This window comes from Oncorhynchus masou, chromosome 27 (assembly GCF_036934945.1).
Source record: "Oncorhynchus masou masou isolate Uvic2021 chromosome 27, UVic_Omas_1.1, whole genome shotgun sequence".
NCBI lineage: Eukaryota > Metazoa > Chordata > Actinopteri > Salmoniformes > Salmonidae > Oncorhynchus > Oncorhynchus masou.
In genome coordinates, this window is record NC_088238.1 from 36,747,331 (window position 1) to 36,773,885 (window position 26,555).

Below are 26,555 nucleotides of genomic sequence, written 5' to 3' on the forward strand. Positions count from 1 at the left end.
ACTGGAATATGCTTAAACAGCCACCACTAACATTGAGTGGCTGCTGACAACATACTGACTCAACTCCAGCCACTTTAATAATGGAAATTGATGTAAAAAATGTATCACTAGCCACTTTAAACAATGCCACTTAATATAATGTTTATATACCCTACATTACTCATCTCATATGTCTATATTGTACTCAATACCATCTACTGCATCTTGCCTATGCCGTTCTGTACCATCACTCATTCATATATCTTTATGTTCATATTCTTTATCCCTTTACACTTGTGTGTATAAGGTAGCAGTTGTGGAATTGTTAGGTTAGATTACTCGTTGGTTACTACTGCATTGTCGGAACTAGAAGCACAAGCATTTCACTGCACTCGCATTAATAACATCTGCTAACCATGTGTATGTGACAAATAAAATTTGATTTGGATTTGTTTACCACTTGGATCCTGTTTCAAGTAATAATAAAATCAGACCTTGTTGAGTGTCCGATAATCTACCTTTTATATAGGAGTGGTTAAAACATGCTAATAATGGTCTTCTTAGTATTTAAAAAAAAGTTTGATATACTTCCTCTGGCATGTCATCCACCCCTGGAGTTTTCCCGGACTTAAAGGCTTTAATTGCATACAGAAGTTAATTTGGCCTTCACGTGAGTCTTTCTGTACAGATGCTATTTTTACAGTATTAATAGGAAAAAAATCCATACAATTAGCTTTGGTTAGAGGAGATGGAGGAGACTGAAACGAAAACATATTCTTAAAGTACTTTACTTCCTCTTTCAAAATATCGTTTGGTGAATCATGAGTGACTTCAAAAAGAATTTGGTGCATTTTTCCCCATATTCCATCCAGCTCATTTTATTTTCATAATATATACAATGGATCTTTCTTGAAACAGTTCTTCCATTTCTTTTTGTTTTTTCCTCTAACTTACTCTGACCCTCTATGGCACAGTTTGTATTGCTATATATATCTGTACTTTTAGTCCTTCATTTTCCTTTGTTAATATGGACTCTTTTGCCATAAAATGCTTTTGATGAGCACTGAATTGCATGGCAAATTTGAAAGTATCCCATACAATAAGGGGATCTGCTGTACCCATGTTATGTCGGAAAGTTATAAATTCTTCTGTCCTAGTTAAAAACAAGTTATCATCCAGTAGGCTTTGATTAAATTTCCAATATCTTCGCCTACGTGGAAATTCTGTAAGAGTACTATAAATGACAATAATGTGATGGTCTGACTGCATTCTGTCCCCTATCAACACTTTTTAACTTTTGGTGCCAGAGAGAATGACATAAGAAAGTAATCAAGACGACTAGCTTGATTAAGCCTCCGCCATGTATCTCTCACTAGGTCACGGTATTTAAGCCTCCATATATCCAATAATTCCAATAAATCCATGACATTCATGATTTCCTTAAGTGCCTGAGGGTGATAGTTTTTAGTTTCCTTTCCAGTCCATAGAGGTATTATAATCTCCCATAATAATAGAGTCTAGTGTTGCTTGTAGAGTTGATAAATTCGTAATATATATTTTCAAAGAAGCTTGGATCATCATTATTTAGACCGTATAGGTTAATAAGGCATATCGGTTTATGGTCAAATAACATGTTTAAAATCATCCATCTACCTTGAGGATCTGTTTTTGAGGATCTGTTTGGACAATATCATCAATATCATCAACAATATCATCAACAATTTCACCAATTACCATAATGAGACACAAGTTTCAAGTCTATTTATCATAATATATGTTTGTAAACATACCATTAAAAAGTAACATGATGATAACATGATGATATAGCGATACCATGATATTTGCATTGCTCCTAAGTAAACCTCCAATTGGTCCCCACTATTCCACCCACTAAAACCCCTCCTCATCCCGAGTTGGGTTGTCATCCCAATGCCCGGCAGACCCCCACCAACCCCCTGGACCCATCCTTCGAAAAGAGCACACAGTGCCACCCACAAAACAGAAGCAGATCAACCGGCTAAAGTATTTCCATCGCCCTCACCTCGAATTGTATTATATATAGCTATTAAAACAAAAATATATATATATATATTTAGAAAATACAGGTTCTTAATTTCCATAATTAGCCATTCATTTTTGTAGTAATGTAGGCAGTTTATGCAAAGGATTGTTTCCTCTTACCAGTATTGCCATTACGGCAAGCAATATAATGTCCCTAACATCTTTTACTCCCTCGCAACAGTTGTGCGACTCACACACAAACACGCACACACACACAGAGAGAAACACTCATACACACTCAACCCCTTTCCCCACAACAACCATAGACTCAGCTTCTCAACAGTTGTACCATCCCAGAGCCCAACTCAAGAAAGTTCGTGCGTATACAGTAGCAGCTGTATGAGAAGGCCTGCAAAACTGAGCAAAAAAATGGGCAGAAATGGGGAGACTACATTTACCATTGTAGTATCATTTTATCTAAAGAGGATAATTTTTTAAATGTTAAAAAATATATATTTTTAATGAAAATCACTGAGGATGATTCTCCCCTTCTTCTTCTCCCCTCCACTGACTAAGATGTACAAGTTGGGCGAATGTCAATATGGTTTTCACAGAAGTAGTGCACTGGGCCTTTACTATTATTAGCAGACCGACATAGACATCTGTAGCCTGAGCAAAAAACTTTTTCAGCATCTCCACTTTGGCAAAAAAAAGGTAGTATAATTAAGACCAGTATCTTGCAATTGTAAAATTGTAAAAGTTGTTGCCCTTTCCCTTTCTCTGCGATTGTCATTCTAATGGTATCCAGAAAGACCTCTCCTCAAACATTTCCATCAAAAGGTGCAAAGTTATGGGCAAAAACATCCACATCAAATTAAATATTTGTATTGATCAAATAACATGGAAAACAACCACTATCTGTGGAGTATTAAGTATTAATTTACCATCCTTACAAACCACTTAAATATAAATCTGCATTACTGTATTGTACATTCTGTAGGCTGGTCATCCTGGTTTGTACCCATAGAATGTCCATCACCATGAAAGAAACTATACACAATACAGTAATTGAGTACATTGAGACATCAAGAGGTTTGTGATGATATGATATGGCACTGTTGGTAGTTTGCAATGCAAGGCTTGTGGGATCGATTCCCATGGGGGACCAGTATGAACAATAATTAAAATGTAATCACTCACTACTGTAAGTTGCTCTGGATAAGAGTGTCTACTAAAATGGAAAATTAATTAATAGATTGTTTCAGTTTTCACATATAAATAAGTTGCATTTGCAAAGTTTTCAAGAAACTGGAAGCATATCAAGCATTTTTACATTCCATAAGTATTATCAGATTAACTGTTTTGTACAGATAATTATCAGACTCAAGAAATGCTCAAATACATTACATTTTTTCACCAAAGTAGTGCACTGGACCTTTATTAGTCCTGTATTAGCGGACCAATATAGAAGTTTTAAGTGCGGGAATAATTTTTTGCTGCACCAGACAATATTACACACACACAGACATACACCCACACACACAATAGTACAGATAATAAAATGGTTTGCTTACTTACCCAATGGCCAGGATTCAACACGCCATTTAAAAGGCAATGTTACTGTGTTTGCAGAGATTGCATTCAAGGTAAGCGCTGTAGATGTTTGCTCAATTGAAAATTCATTTTAAATGTTAAGCATGTTTTGGATTGAGTCCTGGCCGATATAACACAATAATAGCTAAACTTCTTTCACAAACTGTTTGTAGGAAATATTACACAGTATTGCAATCTGCTGGCACTGCTTCTTGAAAATATAGTTTTCAGGAAAATAAATAGAACAAAAAAAACGAGACAAGGATCACAATGAAAACAAACCTTCAGTCTTTATTGTGTTTTATTCTTATGTACTGTTCTCTCTGACTGGAGCAGTGCAACCAACCAACCAAGACAAAGCAGAGATTTTAGACAAAAATTCAGTATTTATTGAATTTACAGTTATACAGTTTATATTATATCTCCAGATAAACAATAAAACATATTACATCTTGATGCATCATAGTATTATTCCCTTTGACATGGCGGACCAGTCCTTTCTATATACAGTGTCTTCAAACTATCTCACTCTCCTTCTTCATCCTGCTTTTTAAAAATGTGTCTCTCTCTATATATATTATGTGGCTTGGGGCAGAGAGAGAAACTCATCATTTCTACATACAGCGTCAACAAACTCTGTCTGCGCCCCAAATGGTACCCTATTCCCGATATAGACCAGGGCCCATAGTGCACTATATGGGGAATAGGGTGTAATTTGGGACAAAACCTATACCTCTCTATCAAGTGACCTGGGGCTCGGAGAGAAACTCTTGTAAGGGGAAGGAGGGAGAGAACGATGGATGGAGGGGTAGACAGGGTGAATGTAAGAAGGCATTGCAGTCATACAGTGTCAACCAACTATACCTCTCCTCCATCTCTCAGTCTGTTCTAAAGATCATGAACAGTCAAAATGATGTCTTTCATGAAATTGGATGATATTTGGATGAAACCAGATCCCAGTATGATGTCCAAAGTACGAAAAATAACTGTTGCATCTACATTGATAAAGTTTGAAAATAAAGTACCTGGTCCTCTCCCCAGTGTTAAACACTTGGATACAGGTGGCAGGATTATTAGGGGGATAGGGTGACATCTCCATAACTCTATCATTTTAATGACATTTCGGGACCTTTAAGTGACCTGGGGATGGAAGAGAAAGTCTTGTAAGGGGAAGGATGAATGTAAGAAGGGATGGCAGTTGACGCCCTTACACATGGTCTACAGCAGGGTTCCCCAACTGGGGAATTTGTATTTGCCCCACCAAGTTTTCTGAGCAAAAAAAAACTATTTTATTTTTTATATACAGAACCAGTCAAAAGTTTGGACACACCTACACATTAAAGGGGTTTTCTTTATTTTGACTATTTTCTATATTGTAAAATAATAGTGAAGACATCAAAACCAATGAAATAACACATATGGAATCATGTTGTACCCCAAAAAAGTGTTAAACAAATCAAAATATTTTTTATATTTTAGATTCTTCGAAGTATCCACCCTTTGCATCGAGGACAGCTTGGCACACTCTTGGCATTCTCTCAACCAGCTTCACCTGGAATGCTTCCAAAAGCCTTGAAGGAGTTCCCACATATGCTGAGTACTTGTTGGCTACTTTTCCTTTACACTGCGGTCCAACTCATCCCAAACCATCTCAATTGGGTTGAGGTCGGGTGATTGTGGAGGCCAGGTCATCTGATGCAGTACTACATCACTCTCCTTCTCTCCTTCGTCAAATAGCCCTTAAAAGGCCTGGAGGTGTTGGGTCATTGTCCTGTTGAAAAACAAATGATAGTCCCACTAAACGCAAACCAGATGGGATAGTGTATTACTGCCAAATGCCGTGGTCGACATGCTGGTTAAGTGTACATTGAATTCTAAATAAATCACCAACAGTGTCACCAGCAAATGACTCCCACACCATCACACCTTCTCCTCTATGCTTCACAGTAGGAACCACACACGTGGAGACCATCCGTTCACCTACTCTGCATGTCACAAGGACACGGCAGTTGAAACCAAAAATCTAAAATTTGGACTCATTAGACCAAAGGACAGATGTTCACCGGTTTAATGTCCATTGCTCATGTTTCTTGGCCCAAGCAAGTCTCTTATTCTTATTGGTATTCTTTAGTAGTAGTTTCTTTGCAGCAATTCAACCACGAAGGCCTGATTCACGCAGTCTCCTCTGAAAATTTGATATTGAGATGTGTCTGTTACTTGAACTCTGTGAAGGATTTACAATGGCGTACGAAAGTATTCACCCCCCTTGGCATTTTTCCTATTTTGTTGTCTTACAACTTGGAATTAAAATATATTTTTGTATCATTTGATTTACACAACATGCCTACCACTTATTAAATATTTTTCATTGTGAAACAAACAAGACATAAGACAAAAAACTAAACTTGAGCGTGCATAACTATTCCAAAGTCAATACATTGAAGAGCCACCTTTTGCAGCAATTACAGCTGCAAGTCTTTTGGGGTATGTCTCTATAAGCTTCGCACATCTAGCCACTGGGATTTTTGCCCATTCTTCAAGGCAAAACTGCTCCAGCTCCTTCAAGTTTGATGGGTTCTGCTGGAGTACAGCAATCCTTAAGTCATACCACAGATTCTCAATCTCCAGATGCTGCCACCACCATGCTTCACGGTGGGGATGTTGTTCTCTGGGTGATGAGAGGTGTTGGGTTTGCACCAGAGATAGCATTATCATTGATGGCCAAAAAGCTCAATTTTAGTCTCATCTGACCAGAGTACCTTCTTCCATATTTTTGGGGAGTCACCCACATACCTTTTATTTTTTTAAACCTTTATTTATACAGGTTTGAGGCTGGTAACTCTAATGAAATTATCCTCTGCAAGTAACTGTGGGTTTACCTTTCCTGTGATGGTCTTCATGAGAGACAGTTTCATCATAGCGCTTGATGGTTTTTGCGACTGCACTTGAAGAAACTTTCAAGTTCTTGAAATTTTACAGATTGACTGACCTTCATGTCTTAAAGTAATGGTGGATTGTCATTTCTCTTTGCTTATTTGAGCTGTTCTTCACATATGGACTTGGTCTTGTACCAAATAGGGCTTCATCTGTATACCACCCCTACCTTGTCACAACAAAACGAATTGGCTCAAACGCATTAAGAAGGAAATAAATTCCTCAAATGAACTTTTAACAGGGCACACCTGTTAATTGAAATGCATTCCAGGTGACTAATTCATGAAGCTGGTTGAGAGAGTGTAAAGCTGTCATCAAGGCAAAGGGTGGCTATAAAAATATTTAGATTTGCTTTACACTTTTTGGTTTACTACATGGTTCCATAGCTGTTATTTCATAGTTTTGATGCCTTCACTATTATTCTACAATGTAGAAAATAGTTTTTTTTAAACAAACAAATTAAAACAGTAATGAGCAGGTGTGTAACTTTTGACTGGTACTGTATTTTTTAAAATTTTCATTGTTGGACATAATAATCTGTAAAAACACCAGGAAATCAGCTCCAAGTTATTTTACTTCAGAAAATCTGTTCCAAAGTATTCCCACACAGAATCGAGTGACACATAATCATAAACAAATGTAAGCATAGTTTGAAATTATTAGGTTTTTGTCAAATATATCTGTTTGGGCTTTTTGCGGTTCAATTTGCGGTCTACAAATGATTTGTAATTATGCTCCGGCCCACGGCTGAATCTAGTTGATGGACCCTGGTTTACAGTGTGGGGCTGAAGAGAGTGTGTGTGTGTGTGTGTGTGTATATGTGTGGAGATAGAGTTGAAACTAGCCCACAAGGCTAAACTGAATTAATCCCCAGGCTGAGTCTCTAGGGTAGGAAACTGGCTAACCACAATAGTGAACGGAGCACAATCTTCTGGGTCTTTCTGTTTCATCTAGATCTTATTTGATACCCGCATGCACACATGCATGCATTACACACACCTTCAATGGAACTCTCTTCAGCATGTGAACGCGAAGGCCTATGAAGAGCCTCTAACTTTGTAACATAGAACCACTGCATTCTAGAACTTAGTGTTCTGCAGTAAAATTCTCTGGCCATATTCTAGAACATAGAAGACTATACTATTTAGAGAGTTAAGACATTGAGTTTTCTGCATTATGATGCATTTACATGACACAGACAATCAAATAATTCCATATGGTAGCCATGTGCAATATTGACAAATAGCAGTTTATAGAATTTTCTTAATTTAAACATGCTAAGTAACTGAACATCTTGAATTTATTTAAAATCCAAATACTTGTCATGAATGGATAAATGGAATGCTCAATGGCAGCAACATGGTGTCCATTCTAAAAATTGGCCGAACTCTCTCTATATATACAGTTGAAGTTGGAAGTTTACATACACTTAGGTTGGAGTCCTTAAAACCTGTTTTTCACTCCACAAATTTCTTGTTCACAAATTATAGTTTTGGCAATCTACTTTGTGCATGACTTTGTTCATGACACAAGTCATTTTCCAACAATTGTTTACAGACAGATTATTTCACTTATAATTCACTGTATCACAATTTCAGTGGGTCAAAAGTTTACATACACTAAGTTGACTGTGCCTTTAAACAGCTTGGAAAATTCCAGAAAATTATGTCATGCCTTTAGAAGATTCTGATAGGTGAATTGACATTATATGAGTCAATTGGAGGTGTACCTATGGATGTATTTCAAGGCCTACCTTCAAACGCAGTGCCTCTTTGCTTGACATCATCCAAAGAAATCAGCCAAGACCTCAGAAAAGAAATTGTAGACCTCCACAAGTCTGGTTCATCCTTGGGAGCAATTTCCCAACACTTGAAGATACTACGTTCATCTGTACAAACAATAGTACGCAAGTATAAACACAATGGCACCAAGCAGCCGTCATACCACTCAGGAAGGAGACACATTCTGTCTCCCAGAGATTAACATACTTTGGTGCGACAAGTGAAAATCAAATCCAGAACAACAGCAATGGACCTTGTGAAGATGTTGGAGGAAACAGGTACAGAAGTATCTATGTCAATAGAAAAACGAGTCATATCGACATAACCTGATAGGCCGCTCCGCAAGGAGAAGCAACTGCTCCAAAACCGCCATAAAAAAAGGGGGACAAAGATCGTACTTTTTGGAGAAATGTCCACTGGTCTGATGAAACAAAAATAAAAAACTGTTTGGCCATAATGACCATCGTTGTGTTTGGAAGGAAAAGGGGGAGGCTTGCAAGCCAAAGAACACCATCCCAACAGTGAAGCACAGGGGTGGCAGCATCATGATCTGGGGGTGCTTTGCTGCAGGAGGGACTGGTGCACTTCACAAAATAGATGTCATCATGAGGAGGAAAATTAGGTGGATATATTGAAGCAACATCTCAAGACATCAGTCAGGAAGTTAAAGCTTGGTCGCAAATGGGTCTTCCAAATGGACAATGACCCAAAACATTCTTTCAAAGTTGTGGCAAAATGGCTTAAGGACACCAAAGTCAAGGTATTGGAGTGGCCATCACAAAGCCTCAATCCTATAGAAAATTTGTGGGCAGAACTGAAAAAGCATGTGCGAGCAAGGAGGCCAAAAACCCTGACTCAGTTACACCAACTCTGTTAGGGGGAATTGGCCAAAATTCACCCAACTTATTGTGGGAAGCTTGTGGAAGGCTACCTGAAATGTTTAACCCAAGTTAAACAATTTAATTCAATGCTACCAAATATGAATTGAGTGTATGTAAACTTCTAACCCACTGGGAATGTGATGTAAGAAATAAAAGCTGAAATAAATAATTCTCTCTACTATTATTCTGACATTTCACATTCTTAATAAGTGGTGATTATCACTGACCTAAAACAGGGAATGTTTACTTGGATTAAATGTCAGGAATTGTGAAAAATTGAATTTAAATGTATTTGGCTAAGGTGTATGTAAACTTCCAACTTCAACTGTATATGGCTCTGCCTCTGGCTACCTAATAGCTAAAGTGACACTATAAACTATTTAAGAAATAGTTTTCATGACTTCTTTGAATAAAAGGTTTTAAAACAAATAAAACCGTGTGATAAAAGAGCAATAACAAAAAATGTTTAAAAACTTTAAATTCAGCTTTTAAAAACATATTCTCATAAGGAAAAGCGAGACACAGTGTAAAAATAAAACAACTTTTGGGGTCCTAAATGTACATATACATTTTAGTAATTTATCAGAAGCTCTTATCTAGAGCGACTTACTGGAGCAATTAGGGTTAAGTGCCTTGCTCAAGGGCACATCAACACATTTTTCACCTAATTAGCTCAGGGATTTGAACCAGTAACCTTTCAGTTACTGGCCCAATGGTCTTAACCACTAGAGGTACCCTGACACCACGGTACTTGGAACTTACAATTTTTTGACGTGTGTGAGGTCTTCTCCCTGCTAGCAAAGGTGTGAACCATTCAATCAACAATGTGTATGAAAACGTTCAAACTTTTAAATAGACCCTCACAACCAAAAGGGAGGGGGAAGGGGTACGATGATTGCTAAAATAACACCGCAAAGTCGTCTCCCCTGGTTACCATAGCAACCCGACCATTAACCCCCCCCACCCAAAAAAGAATCTCTGCATTTGCTCAGCTGACTAAATTAAATAGATCATCCATCACAAAAAAATAAAGATTAAAAAAGTGGTAAAATAATGTTGATGAATATACACAGAGGAATATTATAATATTATATACCAAGACAGACAGGCAGCAAGTACCAGTGGGGGAGGATTGGTGAGGAGAGGAAGGTTTTTCTATTCCAGAGAGAAAGGTCTCTCTATTCAAGAGCAAATCAGCATCGCTCCCCCCCAAAAATCTAAATTGTTCACTACCACGGTCACTCCTCCTCCTCTTCTCCATTCATCCCTCCTTTCTCCCCAAAGACACCTTTAGTCAGTAGTACAGGTCATGTAAAACAACAATACTACATTACACAGATTAATAATAATAATATATCCACAGAATATTCTTGTCCACTGTCCACATACAGAATATGTCTGCATCCCAATGTACCCTATTCTCAATAGGGCTCTGGTCAAAACTAATGTACTAAATAGGGGAAAGGATGCCATTTGGGACGCAAGCCAACATGTGAAAACACGCATAGGGCATTTTCCTGGGAAGTTCAAAATCAACCAAAAACTTTTGGTAACCTCATCTATCTCTCTTATCTAAAAACCTGGTGAGAAGAAAAAAAATATATATTTTTAATGAAAACATTAACAAAAAAACTAACTGAAGCTCAGGACCATTAGGTGTACATAAATGTACATATAACTTACATATCTGCTTCTGATAGGACAGGGGTAGAGGAAGAGGATGAGTCCACCAATGAGGCAATGCTATTGTCCAGACTCCTGTTCCAGGTGCTCCTATTGGGTGTTAAGGGAAAAGTGGGTGTGGAGCAGTTGGAGGGCGGACCCGAGCTGGAGCTAGGGCTGTGATTGGATAAGGAGAAGAGAGCGTCACTACGGAGACCTTTGGACTCGAGTTGCGCCTGCAGGTATTGGCAGATCTCCTCTGGTAGACGTTGTAACTCCACCTCCAAGTCTCGCTCCAATCGGGCCTGCAGCTGGAAATCACAAAATGGAACATACACCAAATTGAGACTGCATTCAGAATACTAAAAAAATATCCCCCGTGTATAACGTAAAATACCAAATAATGCATGTAGAGCAGAATTAGGCTGATACCTACTAATTATCAAAATCCAGAAAAAAGCTGTTAAATTCTACAACCACCTAAAAGGAAGTGATTCCCAAATCTTCCATAAAAAAGCCATCACCTACAGAGACATTAACCTGGAGAAGAGCCCCCTAAGCAAGCTGGTCCTGGGGCGCTGTTCACAAACACAAACAGATCCCACAGTGCCCTAAGACAGCAACACAATTAGAACCAACCAAATCATGAGAAAACAAAAAGATAAAATAATTTACAGTGCTATTTGGCCCTAAACAGAGAGTACACAGTGGCAGAATACCTGACCACTGTGACTGACCCAAAACTAAATAAATATTTGACTATGTACAGGCTCAGTGAGCACAGCATTGCTATTGAGAAAGGCTGCCAAAGGAAGACCTGGCTCTCAAGAGAAGACAGGCTATGTGCACCCTGGCCACAAAATGAGGTGGAAACTGAGCTGCACTTCCTAAACTCCTGCCAAATGTATGACCATATTAGTAGAGACACACATTTCCCTCAGATTACACAGACCCACAAAGAGTTTGAAAACAAATCCAACTTTGATAAACCACCACATCTATTCAAATCAAATCAAATTTTATTGGTCACATACACATGGTTAGCAGATGTTAATGCGAGTGTAGCGAAATGCTTGTGCTTCTAGTTCTGACAGTGCAGTAATATCTAACAAGTAATTTTTCAGCCTCTCGGTCCCAGCTTTGAAAATAATACAATGTGATTTTCTGGATTTTTGTTTTAGATTCCATCTCTCACAGTTGAAGTGTAGCTATGATAAAAAATTACAGATCATTACATGCTTTGTAAGTAGGAAAACCTGCAAAATCGGCAGTGTATCAAATACTTGTTCTCCCCACTGTAGGTATTCCTCTTGTCCAGATGGGTTAGGGCAGTGTGCAGTATGATTGCGATTGTGACGTCTGTAGACCTTTTGGGGCGGTAAGCAAATTGAAGTAGGTCTAGGGTATCAGGTAGGTTGGAGGTGATATGACCCTTGACTAGTCTCTCAAAGCATTTCATGATGATAGAAGTGAGTGCTACGGGGCGATGGTCATTTAGCTCAGTTACCTTAGCTTTCATGGGAACAGGAGCAATGGTGCCCCTATTGAAGCATGTGCGCACCGCAGAACGGGATAGGGATTGATTGAATATGTCTCTAAACACACCAGCCAGCTAGTCTGCGCATGCTCGGAGGACGCGGCTCGGGATTCTGTCTGGGCTGGCAGCCTTGCGAGGGTTAACACATTTAAATGTTTTACTTACATTGGCCACGGTGAAGGAGAGCCCACAGGTTTTGGTAGCGGGCCATGTCAGTGGCACTGTATTGTCCACAAAGCGAGCAAAAAAGGTTGTTTAACTTGTCTGGGAGAAAGACGCCGCTGTCCGCAACGGGGCTGTTTTTTTTAGTGTAATCCGTGATTGACTGTAGACCCTGTCATATATGTCTCGGGTTTGAGCCGTTGAATTGCGACCCTACTTTGTCTCCATACTGACGCTGAGCTTGTTTGATTACCTTGGGAATAGCTACACTGTTTGTATTCGGTCATGTTTCCGGTCGCCTTTCCATGATTAAAAGCAGTGGTTCGGGCTTTCAGTTTTGTGTGAATGCTGCCATCAATCCATGGTTTCTGGTTAGGGAAGGTTTTAATAGTCACTGTGGGTACAACATCACCGATGCACTTCCTGATAAACTCGCTCACCATGTCAACGTATACATCAATGTTGTTATCTGAGGCTATCCGGAACATATCCCAGTCCATGAGATCGAAGCAATCTTGAAGCGTGGAATCTGATTGGTCGGACCAGCGTTGAACATACATTTAGGGAGCCTTGTTTTCAGATGAGTTTTGTTAAAATCCCTAGCTACAACGAATGCAGCCTCAGGATATATGATTTCAAGTTTACATAGAGTCCAGTGAAGTTCTTTCAGGGCCGTCGGGGTGTCTGCTTGGGGGGGAAATACACGGCTGTGACTATAATGCGAAGATAACTATTTTGGTAGATAATGCTGTCGGCATTTGATTGTAAGGAATTCTAGGTCAGGTGAACAAAAGGATTTAAGCTCCTGTATGTTGTTATGATTACACCACAAGTCGTTGGTCATAAGGCATACACCCAAGCCCTTCTTACCAGACAGATGTTTGTTTCTGTCGCCGCGATGCGTGAAGAAACCAGGTGGCTATGCCGACTCTGATAACATATCCTGAGTGAGCCATGTTTCCGTGAAACAAAGAATGTTACAATCTCTAATGTCTCTCTGGAAGGCAACCCTTGCTCGAATTTCGTCTACCTTGTTGTCAAGAGAGTGGACATTGGCGAGTAGTATACTCGGGAGCGGTGAGCAATGTTCCCATCTACGGAGCCTGACCAGAGGACCGCTCCGTCTGCGGCGCCACTGTTTTGAGTCGCCTACTGGGATCAGATCCATTGTCCTGGTTGGTGGTCCGAACAGAGGATCCGCTTCGGGAAAGCCGTATTCTTTGGCTGTATGTAATAAGACTTATGATTTCCTGGTATAACAACGTAAGAAATAATACATAAAAAAAAAAAAAAATACTGCATAGTTTCCTAAGAACACGAAGCGAGGCGACCATCTCTGTCGGCGCCATCTTACTGGGTGAAATACCACTGTGTTCACTCACAGCAACAAGATTTGTGACCTGCTGCCACAAGAAAAGGCCAACCAGTGTCGAACAAACACCATTGTAAAAACAACATACAGTTGAAGTCAGAGCTTTACACACACCTTTGCCAAATACATTTAAACTAATGTTTTCACATTTCCTGACATTTAATCCTAGTAAAAATCCTGTTTTAGGTCAGTTAGGATCACCACTTTATTTGAAGAATGTCAATGTCAGAATAATAGTATGATATATTTCAGCTTTTATTTCTTACATCCCCCCCAGTGGGTCAGAAGTTTACATACACTCAATTAGTATTTCGTAGCATTGCCTTTACATTGTTTAACTTGGGTCAAACGTTTCAGGAAGCCTTCCACAAGCTTCCCACAATAAGTTGCGTGAAGTTTGGCCTATTCCTCCTGACAGAGCTGGTGTAACTGAGTCAGGTTTCTAGGCCTCCTTGCTCGCACACGCTTTTTCAGTTCTGCCCACACATTTTCTATGGGATTGAGGTCAGGGCTTTGTGATGGCCACTCCAATACATTGACTTTGTTGTCCTTAAGCCATTTTGCCACAAATTTGGAAGTATGATTGGGGTCATTGTCCATTTGGAAGACCCATTTGGGACCAAGCTTCAACTTCCTGACTGATGTCTTGAGATGTTGCTTCAATATATCCATATCATTTTACTCCTCATGATGCCATCCATTTGTGAAGTGCACCAGTCCCTCCTGCAGCAAAGCACCCCCACAACATGATGCTGCCACCCCCGTGCTTCACAATTGGAATGGTGTTCTTCGGCTTGTAAGCCTCCCTCTTTTTTTATCCAAACATAACGATGGTCATTATGGCCAAACAGTTCTATTTCTGTTCCATCAGACCAGAGGACATTTCTCCAAAAAGTACGATCTTTGTCCGCATGTGCAGTTGCAAACCGTAGTCTGACTTTTTTTAATGGAGGTTTTGGAGCAGTGGCTTCTTCCTTGCTGAGTGGCCATTTAGGTTATGTGGATATAGGACTCATTTTACAGTGGTTATAGATACTTTTGTACCTGTTTCCTCCAGCATCTTCACAAGGTCCTTTGCCGTTGTTCTGGGATTGATTTGCACTTTTCGCACCAAAGTATGTTCATCTCTAGGAGACAGAACGCGTCTCCTTCCTGAGTGGTATGACGGCTGCGTGATCCCATGGTGTTTATACTTGCGTACTAGTGTTTATACATATGAATGTGGTACCTTCAGGCATTTGGAAATAGCTCCCAAGGATGAACCAGACTTTTGGAGGTCTACAAATTTTGGCTGATTTCTTTGGATGATGTCAAGCAAAGAGGCACTGAGTTTGAAGGTAGGCCTTGAAATACATACACAGGTACACCTCCAATTAACTCAAATTATGTCAATTCGCCAATCAGAAGCTTCTAAAGCCATGACATCGTTTTCTGGAATTTTCCAAGCTGTTTAAAGGCACAGTCAACTTAGTGTATGCAAACTTCTGACCCACTGGAATTGTGACACAGTGAAATATAAGTGAAATAATCTGTCTGTAAACAATTGTTGGAAAAATTACTCGTGTCATGCACAAAGTAGATGTCCTAACCGACTTGGTCAAAACTATAGTTTGTTAAACAAGAAATTTGTGGAGTGGTTGAAAAACGAGTTTTATTGGCTCCAACCTAAGTGTATGTAAACTTCCAACTTCAACTGTATATTTATTTATTTGACCTTTTGTACTTTATTTGCACATAATTACAACACATCCATATTATGACTTTTGAAATGTAATTATTTTGGATTTTTTGTGAGTGTAATGTTTAATGTGCATTTTAAATTTGTTTATTTAACTTTTGTTTATTATCTATTTCACTTGCTTTGGCAATGTAAACATATGTTTGCCATGCCAATAAAGCTCCTTAAATTGAAGTTGAATTGCGAGAGAGGAAGAGAGAAGAGATAGGAGAGATAGGAAGAGAGAAAGAGAGAGTGAAAAAATATACTTTAATTGATTAGATGAAGGATTAATTCAACTTTAACAGCCATGCCAATAAAGCATATTTGAAGGTACAGTATGTGTGTCTGTCTCACCAGTGTCTGTGTGTGTGCGTCTCACCAATGGTTGCTCCTCCTCTATGTGTCGTTGGGCTTCTCTCTGACCAATTACCAACTTCTCCTGACGCCTTGACTGGGCCTCATCCAACTAGGCAAGGTGAGGAGACAGAGAGAATGGAAAGAAAGCAGGAGGAAGGGGAAGGGAGAGAGGAAGAGGGAGAGAGAGAGAGAAAGAAAAGAGAGAAGAGGGAAACAGAGGAGGGAGAAAACAAAGAGCAAAAGGGAGTTATTGACATCACAATGGCTGACAGAGATGTATTCCGCCATAAGCATGAAAGAGATGTACTCAAGAGTGAGGCGATAAGTATATGTGTGTGAGGCCTGCACACACTTACCCGGCGGATTAACGTGACAGAGTCTGAGATATGCTTCCTGTTGATCTCATTCAGTTCCCTACAGAGAGAGATAGAAAGAGAGAGGTGAAGAGAGACCATGAGAAACAGAAACACACACACAGACTAGTGTTGTCTTGATACAAGAATTTTGAATTTGAATACCAGGTTTAGTATCACGGTATTCGATACCGAAATGATACCACTGCAAAAAAGATAAAGCATATTAGTAAAGTCAAAGAATAAAAGCTGGGCTGAATTTATTCAGTGCATTCGGAAAGTATTCAGAACCCTTGACTTTTTCCACATTTTGTTACGTTACAGCCTTATTCTATAATTCTATATATTTTTTCCCCCTCATCAATCTACACACATAACCCCATTATGACAAAGCGAAAACAGACGAACAAATTGTTGCAAATGTACTACAAATAAAAACAGAAATACCTTATTTACATTCAGTACCAGTCAAAGTTTGGATACACCTACTCATTTCAGGGTTTTTCTTTGTAGAATAATAGTGACAACATCGAAACTATGAAATAACACATATGGAATCATGTAAGTAATCATGTTAAACAAATCAAAATATATTTTACATTTGAGATTCTTCAAAGTAGCAACCCTTTTCCTTGAGAACAGCTTTGCACACTCTTGGCATTTTCTCAATATGAGGTAGTCACCTGGAATTCATTTCAATTAACAGGTGTGCCTTGTTAAAAGTTAATTTGTGGAATTTCTTTCCTTCTTAATTCATTTGAGACAATCAGTTGTGTTGTGAGGGGTGGTATACAGAAGATAGGCCTATTTGGTAAAAGACCAAGTCCATATTATGGCAAGAACAGCTCAAATAAGCCATGAGAAACGACATTCCATCATTAATAAGACATGAAGGTCAGTCAATATCGAAAATGTCAAGAACTTTGAAAGTTTCTTCAAGTGCAGTCGCAAAAATACCATCAAGCGCTATAATGAAACTGGCTCTCATGAGGACCGCCACAGGAAAGGAAGATCCAGATAAGTTAATTAGAGTTACCAGCCTCAGAAATTGCAGCCCAAATACATGCTTCACAGAGTTCAAGTAACAGACACATCTCAACATCAACTGTTCAGAGGAGACTGTGTGAATCAGGTCTTCATGGTCAAAATAAAATGCTACTAAAGGATACCAATAAGAAGAAGAGACATGCTTGGGCCAAGAAACATGAGCAATGGACATTAGACCAGTGGAAATCTGTCCTTTGGTCTGATGACTCCAAATATGAGATTTTTGGTTCCAACCACCGTGACTCTGTGAGATGCTGAGTAGGTGAACAGATGATCTCTGCATGTGTGGTTCCCACCGTGAAGCAAAGAGGTGGTGGTGTGATGATGATTTGCTGGTGACACTGTCAGTGATTTATTTAGAATTCAAGGCACACTTAACCAGTATGGCTACCATAGCATTCTGCAGCTATAGGCCATCCCATCTGGTTTGCGCTTAGTGGGACTATCTTTTTTTTTTACAAACAGAACAATGACCCAACACACCTCCAGGCTGTGTAAGGGCTTTTTGACCAAGAAGGAGAGTGATGGAGTGCTGCATCAGATGACCCGATCTCAATCCATTTGAAATGGTTTGGCATGAGCAGGACCGCGGAGTGAAGGAAAAGCATCCAACAAGTGCTAAGCGTATGTGGGAACTCCTTCAAGACTGCCTGAAAAGCATTCTAGGTGAAGCTGGTTGAGAGAATGCCAAGAGCGTGCAAAGACGTCATCACTTTGAAGAATCTAAAATCTATTTGGATTTGTTTAACGCTTTTTTTTGGTTCCTGCATGATTCCATATGTGTTATTTCATAGTTTTGATGTCTTCATTGTCTTGATTGAAGTCCAACTGTGGTATAATTCAATTGATTGGACATGATTTGGAAAGGCACACTTGTCTTTATAAGGCCATTGTCAGTGCATGTCAGAGAAAAACCAAGCCATGAGGCCGAAGGAATTCTCCGTAGAGCTCCGAGATAGGATTGTGTTCTGGCACAGATCTGGGGAAGGGTACTAAAAAATGTCTGTAGCATTGAAGGTCCCCAAGACCACAGTGGCCTCCATCATTCCTAAATGGAAGAAGAGAAGGGCCTTGGTCAGGGATGCAACCAAGAATCAGATGGTCACTCTGACAGTGATCCAGAGTTCCTCTGTGGAGTTGGGAAACCTTCCAGAAAGGTAACCATCTCTGTAAAACTCTACCAATCAGACCGTTATGGTAGAGTGGCCAGACGGAAGCCACTCCTCAGTAAACGGCACATGACAGCCCGCTTGGAGTTTGCCAAAAGGCACCTAAAGACTTTGGTCTGATGAAACCAAGATTTAACTCTTTGGCCTGAATGACAAGCGTCACATCTGGAGGAAACCTAGCACCATCCATATTGTGTTAAACAGTGTATTGTTTGTAACAGTGATAACATCAAGGAAAACTGAAATTATAAATACAAATCCAAAGTATAGATATTGATCAACAAACTTCTTATAGCTTAGCATGCTGTCAGGATGTTATTCAGCGGCAGGGACTGGGAGACTAGTCAGGATCAAGGGAAAGATGAACGGAGCAGAGTACAGTGAGATCCTTGATAAAAACCTGCTCCAGAGCGCTCAGGACCTCAGACTGGGGCTAAAGATTCACCTTCCAACAGGACAATGACACTAAGCACACAGCCAAGACAATGCAGGTGTGGCTTCGGGAGAAGTCTCTCAATGTTCTTGAGTGACCCAGCCAGAGCCCGGACTTGAACCCGATTGAACATCTCTGGAGAGACCTGAAAATAGCTGTGCAGCGACGCTCCCCATCCAACCTGAGCTTGAGAGGATCAGCATAGAAGAATGGGAGAAAAACAACAAATACAGGTGTGCCAAGCTTGTAGTGTCATACCCAAGAAGACTCGAGGCTGTAAAGGGTCTGAATACTGTAAATGTGATATTTCAGGTTTTTATTTGTAATACATTGCAAACATTTCTAAAAACTTGTTTTTGCTTTGTCATTATGGGGTATTGAGTGTAGATTGATGAGGGTGAAAAAAAAACAATTTAATCCATTTCAGAATAAGGTTGTAACGTCACAAAATGAGGAAAGAGTCAAAGGGTCTGAATACTTTCCGAGTGCACTGTATATAGAAAAGTATGTGGACACCCCTTCAAATTAGTGGATTCGGCTATTTTAGCCACACCCGTTATTGACAGGTGTATAAAACCGAGCACACAGCCATGCAATCTCCATCGAGGCTCAGCCACGAAGCTCACAGAACAGGACCACCGAGTGCTGAAGCACATAGCGTGTAAACATCATCTGTTCTCGGTTTCGTCACTCACTACGGAGTTCCAATCAGCCTCTGGAAGCAACATCAGCACAATAACTGTTTATCGGGAGCTTCATGAAATGGGTTTCTATGGCCGAGCAGCCGCACACAAGCCTAAGATCACCATGTGTAATGCCAAGCGTCGGCAGGAGTGGTGTAAAGCTCGCCGCCATTGGACTCTGGAGCAGTGGAAACACATTCTCTGGATGAATCATGCTTCACCATCTGGCAGTACGACGGATGATTCTGGGTTTGGCAAACGCCAGGAGAAAGCTTCATGCCCCAATGCATATTGCCAAATGTAAAGTTTGGTGGAGGATGAATAATGGTCTGGGGTTGTTTTTCATGGTTCGGGCTAGGCCCCTTCGTTCCAGTGAAGGGAAATCTTAACGCTATGGCATACAACGGCATTTTAGACTATTCTGTGCTTCCAACTTTGTGGCAAAAGTTTGGGTAAGGCCCTTTCCTGTTTCAGCATGACAATACCCCCGTGCACACAGCGAGGTCCATACAGAAATGGTTTGCTGAGATCGGTGTGGAAGAACTGACCTCAACCCCATCGAACACCTTTGGGATGAATTGGAATGTCAACTGCGAGCCAGGCCTAATCTCCCAACATCAGTACCCAACCTCACTAATACTCTTGTGGCTGAATGGAAGCAAGTCCCCGCAGCAATGTTCCAACATCTTGTGGAGAACCTTCCCAGTAGAGTGGAGGCTGTCATAGCAGCAAAGGGGGGACCAGCTCTGTATTAATGCCCATGGTTTTGGAATGAGATGTTCAATGAGCAGGTGTCCACATACTTTTGGTCATGTAGTGTATTGTTTTTACATTGAACAATATGTTGATAACTGGTAAAATAACAAATATAATATCTTTTATTCTATATTCAATTTCTTTCCAAAATATACCACCATATTAAATACCATGATAATTTATTACATTTTCCTAATGAAAAACCATAGCTGAGATAAATTTACAATTACATTACATTAACTGTTTTAAAATGTAATTTGATACATATCTGGGTTAATTTGCTCATCTATGGCCATAATATCAGGTCACATTACATTCATTAGACCTATGATTCATTATTCATTGTACCTAAATCATTTAATATATTAAATCAATAGTTGAGTTCCAAACGACATTAAAAAAACACTTTGAAGCTCATTTCTGAAGCTTCTATATTGCAATAGTCTACACACCATAGAAATCATTTCATTTCTGAAGTTTCTGTATTGCAATAGTCTACACACTATAGAAATCCTATGGATTTTACATAGCATGCTACGATTCCCAGAGTGCATTGCAACTCCCAGGGTGGCTACTGCTAGCAAGCCCAGACAAACACGAAGTAACGAAGTTAGTCTAAATATATTGCTTTCATAGCTAAGTTATGAGTGCATTTCACATTACTTTTGGGTTGTAATCATGTTATAATTCTCACATGAATGTCATGCTGAATATATGTTCATGTCATTGTCCCCCCCCCAAAAAAATCAAATTAAGATGCTAGCACAATGTTACAATGCAAATGTCATGTGTAAAATAGTTTTTTATGTTGTTTCGGAACTAAACCTCCCTTGCACTGTACCGCTTTGTAACACCTTTTGCTTAGTTGTTTCGGTGGGATGGCTGTCATAACTGCTCTGTAAGCAAAGTATTCCCATGATGTTTATGTTAGAAAATTCATAAAAAATCCTACAATGTAATTTTCTGGATTTCTTTATCTCATTTTGTCTGTCCTAGTTGAAGTGTACCTATGATGAAAATTACAGGCCTCTCATCTTTTTAAGTGGGAGAACTTGCACAATTGGTGGCTGACTAAATACTTTTTTGCCCCACTGTATGTGGCGTCAGTATGTATGTGTGTGTGGCGTCAGTTTGCATGTGTGCGCATGTTATGTGTGTGGGGGGGCATATGTAGTGTGTGTATGTGGGTTTGTGTGTGTGTATGTTGGGGTGTCAGTGTAAGTATGTGTGAGTGTGAGTCCAGCGTATGTGTGATGTATGTGCGTATGTGTGAGTCCAACGTGTGTGCATAGACTCAGTGCAGGAAAGTTAGTGCAAAAAATGGTCCATGTAGGTAGTCTGGTTAGACATTAAATTAGCTATTTAGCAATCTTGTTTAGCAGTCTTATGGCTTGGGGGTAGAAGCTGTTCAGGGTCCTGTTGGTTCCACACTTGATTCACTGGTACCGCTTGCCATGCGGTAGTAGAGAGAACAGTCTATGGCTTGGGTGGCTGGAGTCTGACAATTTTTTGGCCCTTCTTCTGACACTGCCTTGTATAGAGGTCCTGGAAGGCAGGGAGCTCGGCCCCAGTGATGTACCGGGCCATTCTCACCACCCTCTGCAGCGCCTTATGGTCGGGTGCCTTGCAGCTGCCGTACCAAGCAGTGATGCAACCAGTCAAGATGCTCTCAATGTTGCAGCTGTATAACTTTTTGAGGATCTGAGAGGCCCATGAAATCTTTTCAGACTAGTAAGGAGGAAGAGGTGCTGTCGTGCCCCCTTCGCAACTGTGCGGGTGTGTGTGGACCATGTTAAGTCCTTAGTGAGTGATGTGCTCACCGAGGAACTTGAAGATCTCGGCCCGCTCCACTACAGCCCCATTGATGTGGATGGCGTGCTCGCCCTTCCGTGTCCTGTAGTCCACAATCAGCTCCTTTGTCTTGCTAACATTGAGGGGGAGATTGTTGTCCTGGCACCACACTGCGATGTCTCTGACCTCCTCCCTTTAGACTGCCTTATCATCGTCGTTGATCAGTCCACCTTTGTGTCTTTAGCAAACTTGATGATGGTGTTGGATCTGTGGGAGCGGAATGCGAATTGGAGTGGGGCCAGTGTTTCTGAGATGATGGCATGGATGTGAGCCATGAACAGCCTTTCAAATAATTTCATGGCTATAGATGTGAGTGCTAAGGGGTGACTAGACAGATTCAATCCTCTCAATCCGTATATGACGTGAGACACATTTGACAGAAGTACCAAAAGTAAAAACAATTCTTCTACCGAGACATTTTTCATGTTCTAGTATCGAAAAAGTTCAGAAGTTCCGGTATAGCGTGCAACAGTAACATGCACACGCACGCACGCACGCACACACACAGAGTGACATACGACTCAGCCTTGTCTCTGTCTCTGCTCTTGGCCTCGATAATGCTGTGCTGTCTCTTCCTGTCTAGAATCTTTTGAAGCTCCTTCTTCTCTCTGTAAACAATAACAAAAACAAATAAACAATAACTTGTAACTTAGCTTTCTGGTAATGGTGTTTTGATATGAATCCATCTGCATTCGGAGTAATACAGTTGCTATAATAGCTGATGCATGGTGAGCGTTCTGGCACAAATGGTTACAGTGCACCACCTAAGTGATGAGTTTCACGATGGTGGTGGACGAAGTGAGTTCCCCTTAGTATTTACAGTGCTTTGAACATCTGGGAAAGCGCTATATGAATCCAATCAATTATTATTATAAATGATCATAAAACATGATCTTACCTCTTACCAGTGTTGGGATTAGTTACTTGAAAAAGTAATACATTGCATTTAAATCAATACAAAGAACAAAAGTAATGCGTTACTTTACAAAAGTACTTTGTGTGGAAAGGAATGACTTGTGTTACTAGTTATATTACTTAGACTTATTTTCATGAAAAAAAATCTCCATCCGACAGTTTCGGATGGAGCACAGCAAGCCACGCGCTCGACTAAATATAGGCTACTTACTAACTCTGGTTTGGATTTTCTCTTTTCATCAGTGGCGTTCTTTCCTGTGCTAGTCTACAAATACTTCACTATCATATGGGCTGCTTAATTAGCCATATATACTGCAAGCCAAACATCTGTACAGAGCTTTTTGTTCAAAATCTTTCTCTCGAGCTGCAAGTTCTGGTAATAGACCGCACATACGATGGACCCATAGAGATGTATATAGGGCACACTTGCAGCTAGACAGGAAAGCCCTCTATGGGCTTTCATATCACAGAAGTGATCAATGTCAAAGATTAGAGCCCTCTACATCTCTATGGACAGCATCTTTAATGACATTTCTCCAAACAGCCTTTCTCCGCTGGCTTGAGAACTAAATGAGGAAAGTTGAGATTGGATCATGGAAACACACACCCAGTAGAGATATGGTTCTGAAAGTAACTGTAAAAATATTACCCAATTTGAAAAAGTGACGTGTTACTTTAGTCCGCTACTCATAAAAGTAAGCTGATTACGTAACGTTTTACTTTTGTTACACTTTACCCCCAACACTGCCGCTCACATAAGAACTTAACTCTACTTATAAAGGTGTTTTTATATAAATCCATCTACACTGAACAAAAATATAAATGCAACATGCAACAATTTCAAAGATTTTACTGAGTTACAGTTCATATAAGGAAATCAGTCAATTGAAATAAATTCATTAGGCCCTAAAGTATGGATTTCACGTGACTGGGAATGCAGATATGCATCTGTTGGTCACAGATAACCTAAAAAAAGGTAGGGGCGTGGATCAGAAAACCAATCATTATCTGGTGTGACCACCGTTTGCCTCATGCAGCGCGACACATCATATTCACATAGTTTTGATCAGGCTATTGATTGTGGCCTGTGGAATGTTGTCCCACTCCTCTTCAATGGCAGTGTGAAATTGTTGGATATTGGTGGGAACTGGAGCACACTCTTGTACACGTCGATCTAGAGCATCCCAAACATGCTCAATGGGTGACATATGTCTAGTGAGTAAGCAGGCCATGGAAGAACTGAGACATTTTCAGCTTCCAGGAATTGTGTACAGATCCTTGTGACATTGGGCAATGCATTATCATGTTGAAACATGAGGTGATGGTGGCGGATGAAATGCATGACAATGGGCTTCAGGATCTCGTCACGGCATCTCTGTGCATTCAAATTGCCATTGATAAAATGCAATTGTGCCATCTGCCCGGTACAGTTGAAACCGGGATTAATCCATAAAGAGCACACTTCTCCAGCATGCCAGTGGCCATTGAAGGTGAGCATTTTCCCACTGAAGTCGGTTATGACGCCGAACTGCAGTCAGGTCAAGACCCTGGTGAGGATGATGAGCACGCAGATGACCTTCCCTGAGACGGTTTCTAACAGTTTGTGCAGAAATTCTTCGGGTGTGGAAATCCAGAGTTTTATCAGCTGTCCCCCAGGTGACGAAGCCAGATATGGAGGTCCTGGGCTGGTGTGGTTACACGTAGTCTGCGGTTGTGAGGCAGGCTGGACATACTGCCTAATTCTCTAAAACAATGTTGGAGGGGGCTTATGGTAGAGAAATTAACATTAAATTCTCTGGCAACAGCTCTGGTGGACATTCCTGTTGTTAGTATTTTTGAGACATCTGTGGAATTGTGTTGTGTGACAAAACTGCACATTTTAGAGTGGCCTTCAATTGTCCCCAGCACAAGGTGCACCTGTGTAATGACCGTGTTGTTTAATCAGCTTCTTGATATGCCACACCGGTCAGGTGGATGGATTATCTTGGCAAATGAGAAATGCTCACTAACAGAGATGTAAACAAATTTGTACACAAAAATTGAGCGAAATAAGCTTTTTGTGCATATGGAACATTTCTGGGATCTTTTATTTCAGCTCATGAAACATAGGACCAACAAAATATGTTGCGTTCATATTTTTGTTCAGTATATATTGGGAGTCATACAATAGTTATAAAGCGTTAAACAGTATCTTACTTCTCACATAATAATTTATGGTACTTAATTAGGTGACAGGTGTAAGGTGTAAAACTGTCGTTATAAAGCATGAAACAGTATCTTACCTCTCACAGATCTCCTTAAGTTTTTTGAGTTGAGCCGTCTGACATTCCTGGGATGTCTCCTTTATTTTCTGAAATGCCTGGAACACACAGCAGGAGGGGTGAGAATCTGTATGTGATTCGTGTGTGTGTGTGTACTTCTCGTAGGTGTGTGTGTGCGTGTACCTCTCGTAGGTGTGTGCATGTGCATGTGCTTGGGTGCGTGCGTGCATACCTCTCGTAGGTGTGTGTGTTTCTTCTCTCTCTCCAGTGTGTGTTGTTGTTGCCGTAGTTTTAGGAGCTCTTGCATCTGCCACTCTCTCAGCTGCACCGTCTGTTTCTGTAACTCCATCTCCAATGCTGTCAACTGCCTCTGCACCGGCTCTGCTGGCTCACTGACACACACACAAACAAATATATATATATATTTTTTACAAATATATTATTATATACATACAAACACATTAATATGCACAAATATTCCCCACTGTGTCTCCCCCCTTTCCTGTGTAAGGGGCAAGTGGTTGATTTGGAATCTCTCTCCTTTTCATCAACCCCTACCAACTCTTCATCACCCCCCCCCCCATCCATCCCTCCCTCGCTCTCTTACTTTTTCTTCATGCTGCTTTTGAGATGTTTCTCCATCTGACTGCGTCGTCTCTGTGTGTCAGAGCGGAGCTGGTTACAGCGACTCCTCTGCTCTTTACTCAAGGCCCACACCTTTTAATACACACACGCACGTATACACGCACAACCGTGCACAGACACACACACAACACATGTCAAATAGACAGTGTGCTGATGCAAACACAAACAGCAGTATTCGTAATGGATTTAAGCTGTCTATAAAAAATATCACTGTGGTTTATTGACAACATCTTTACAAGTTAGTATTTCAAATTTTGCAGAAAGACAGACAAGCTGTGTGTGTGTGTCAGTCTAACCTTCTTGAGGTGTTTCTTGCGGAGCTCCTTGAGTTCTTTACATTGTTTCTTCAACAGCTTCAGATACGACTTCTGCTGTTTCAACTCTTCTGTAGACTGAGCCTGGAGATCTTGAGAGCGAGAGAGAAAGGGAGAAATTATCTAACTGGTTTGGCCTCCCACCACAT

The 26,555-nt window shown here is 40.3% G+C and overlaps 1 protein-coding gene across 3 annotated transcripts in view; it reads right to left on the reverse strand.

Moving 5' to 3' along the window:
* Window positions 1–3,844: 3,844 nt before the first annotated feature.
* LOC135516080 (1-phosphatidylinositol 4,5-bisphosphate phosphodiesterase beta-3-like) overlaps window positions 3,845–26,555 on the reverse strand; it is a 113,674-nt gene continuing 90,963 nt past the window's right edge. The window contains exons 26-33 of one of the 3 annotated variants that reach the window (XM_064940095.1): window positions 26,389–26,498; window positions 26,055–26,104; window positions 25,680–25,839; window positions 25,469–25,545; window positions 22,790–22,879; window positions 16,336–16,393; window positions 16,002–16,088; window positions 3,845–11,142 (exon numbers count right to left, since the gene is read on the reverse strand). In XM_064940095.1, the coding sequence (XP_064796167.1) occupies window positions 10,849–11,142; window positions 16,002–16,088; window positions 16,336–16,393; window positions 22,790–22,879; window positions 25,469–25,545; window positions 25,680–25,839; window positions 26,055–26,104; window positions 26,389–26,498 (926 nt within the window). In that variant the 3' untranslated portion in view covers window positions 3,845–10,848. Of the gene's footprint in view, window positions 11,143–15,976; window positions 16,089–16,335; window positions 16,394–22,789; window positions 22,880–25,468; window positions 25,546–25,679; window positions 25,840–26,054; window positions 26,165–26,388; window positions 26,499–26,555 lie in introns of all 3 variants that reach the window. The other 2 variants (XM_064940094.1, XM_064940096.1) reach the window with 2 other exon arrangements.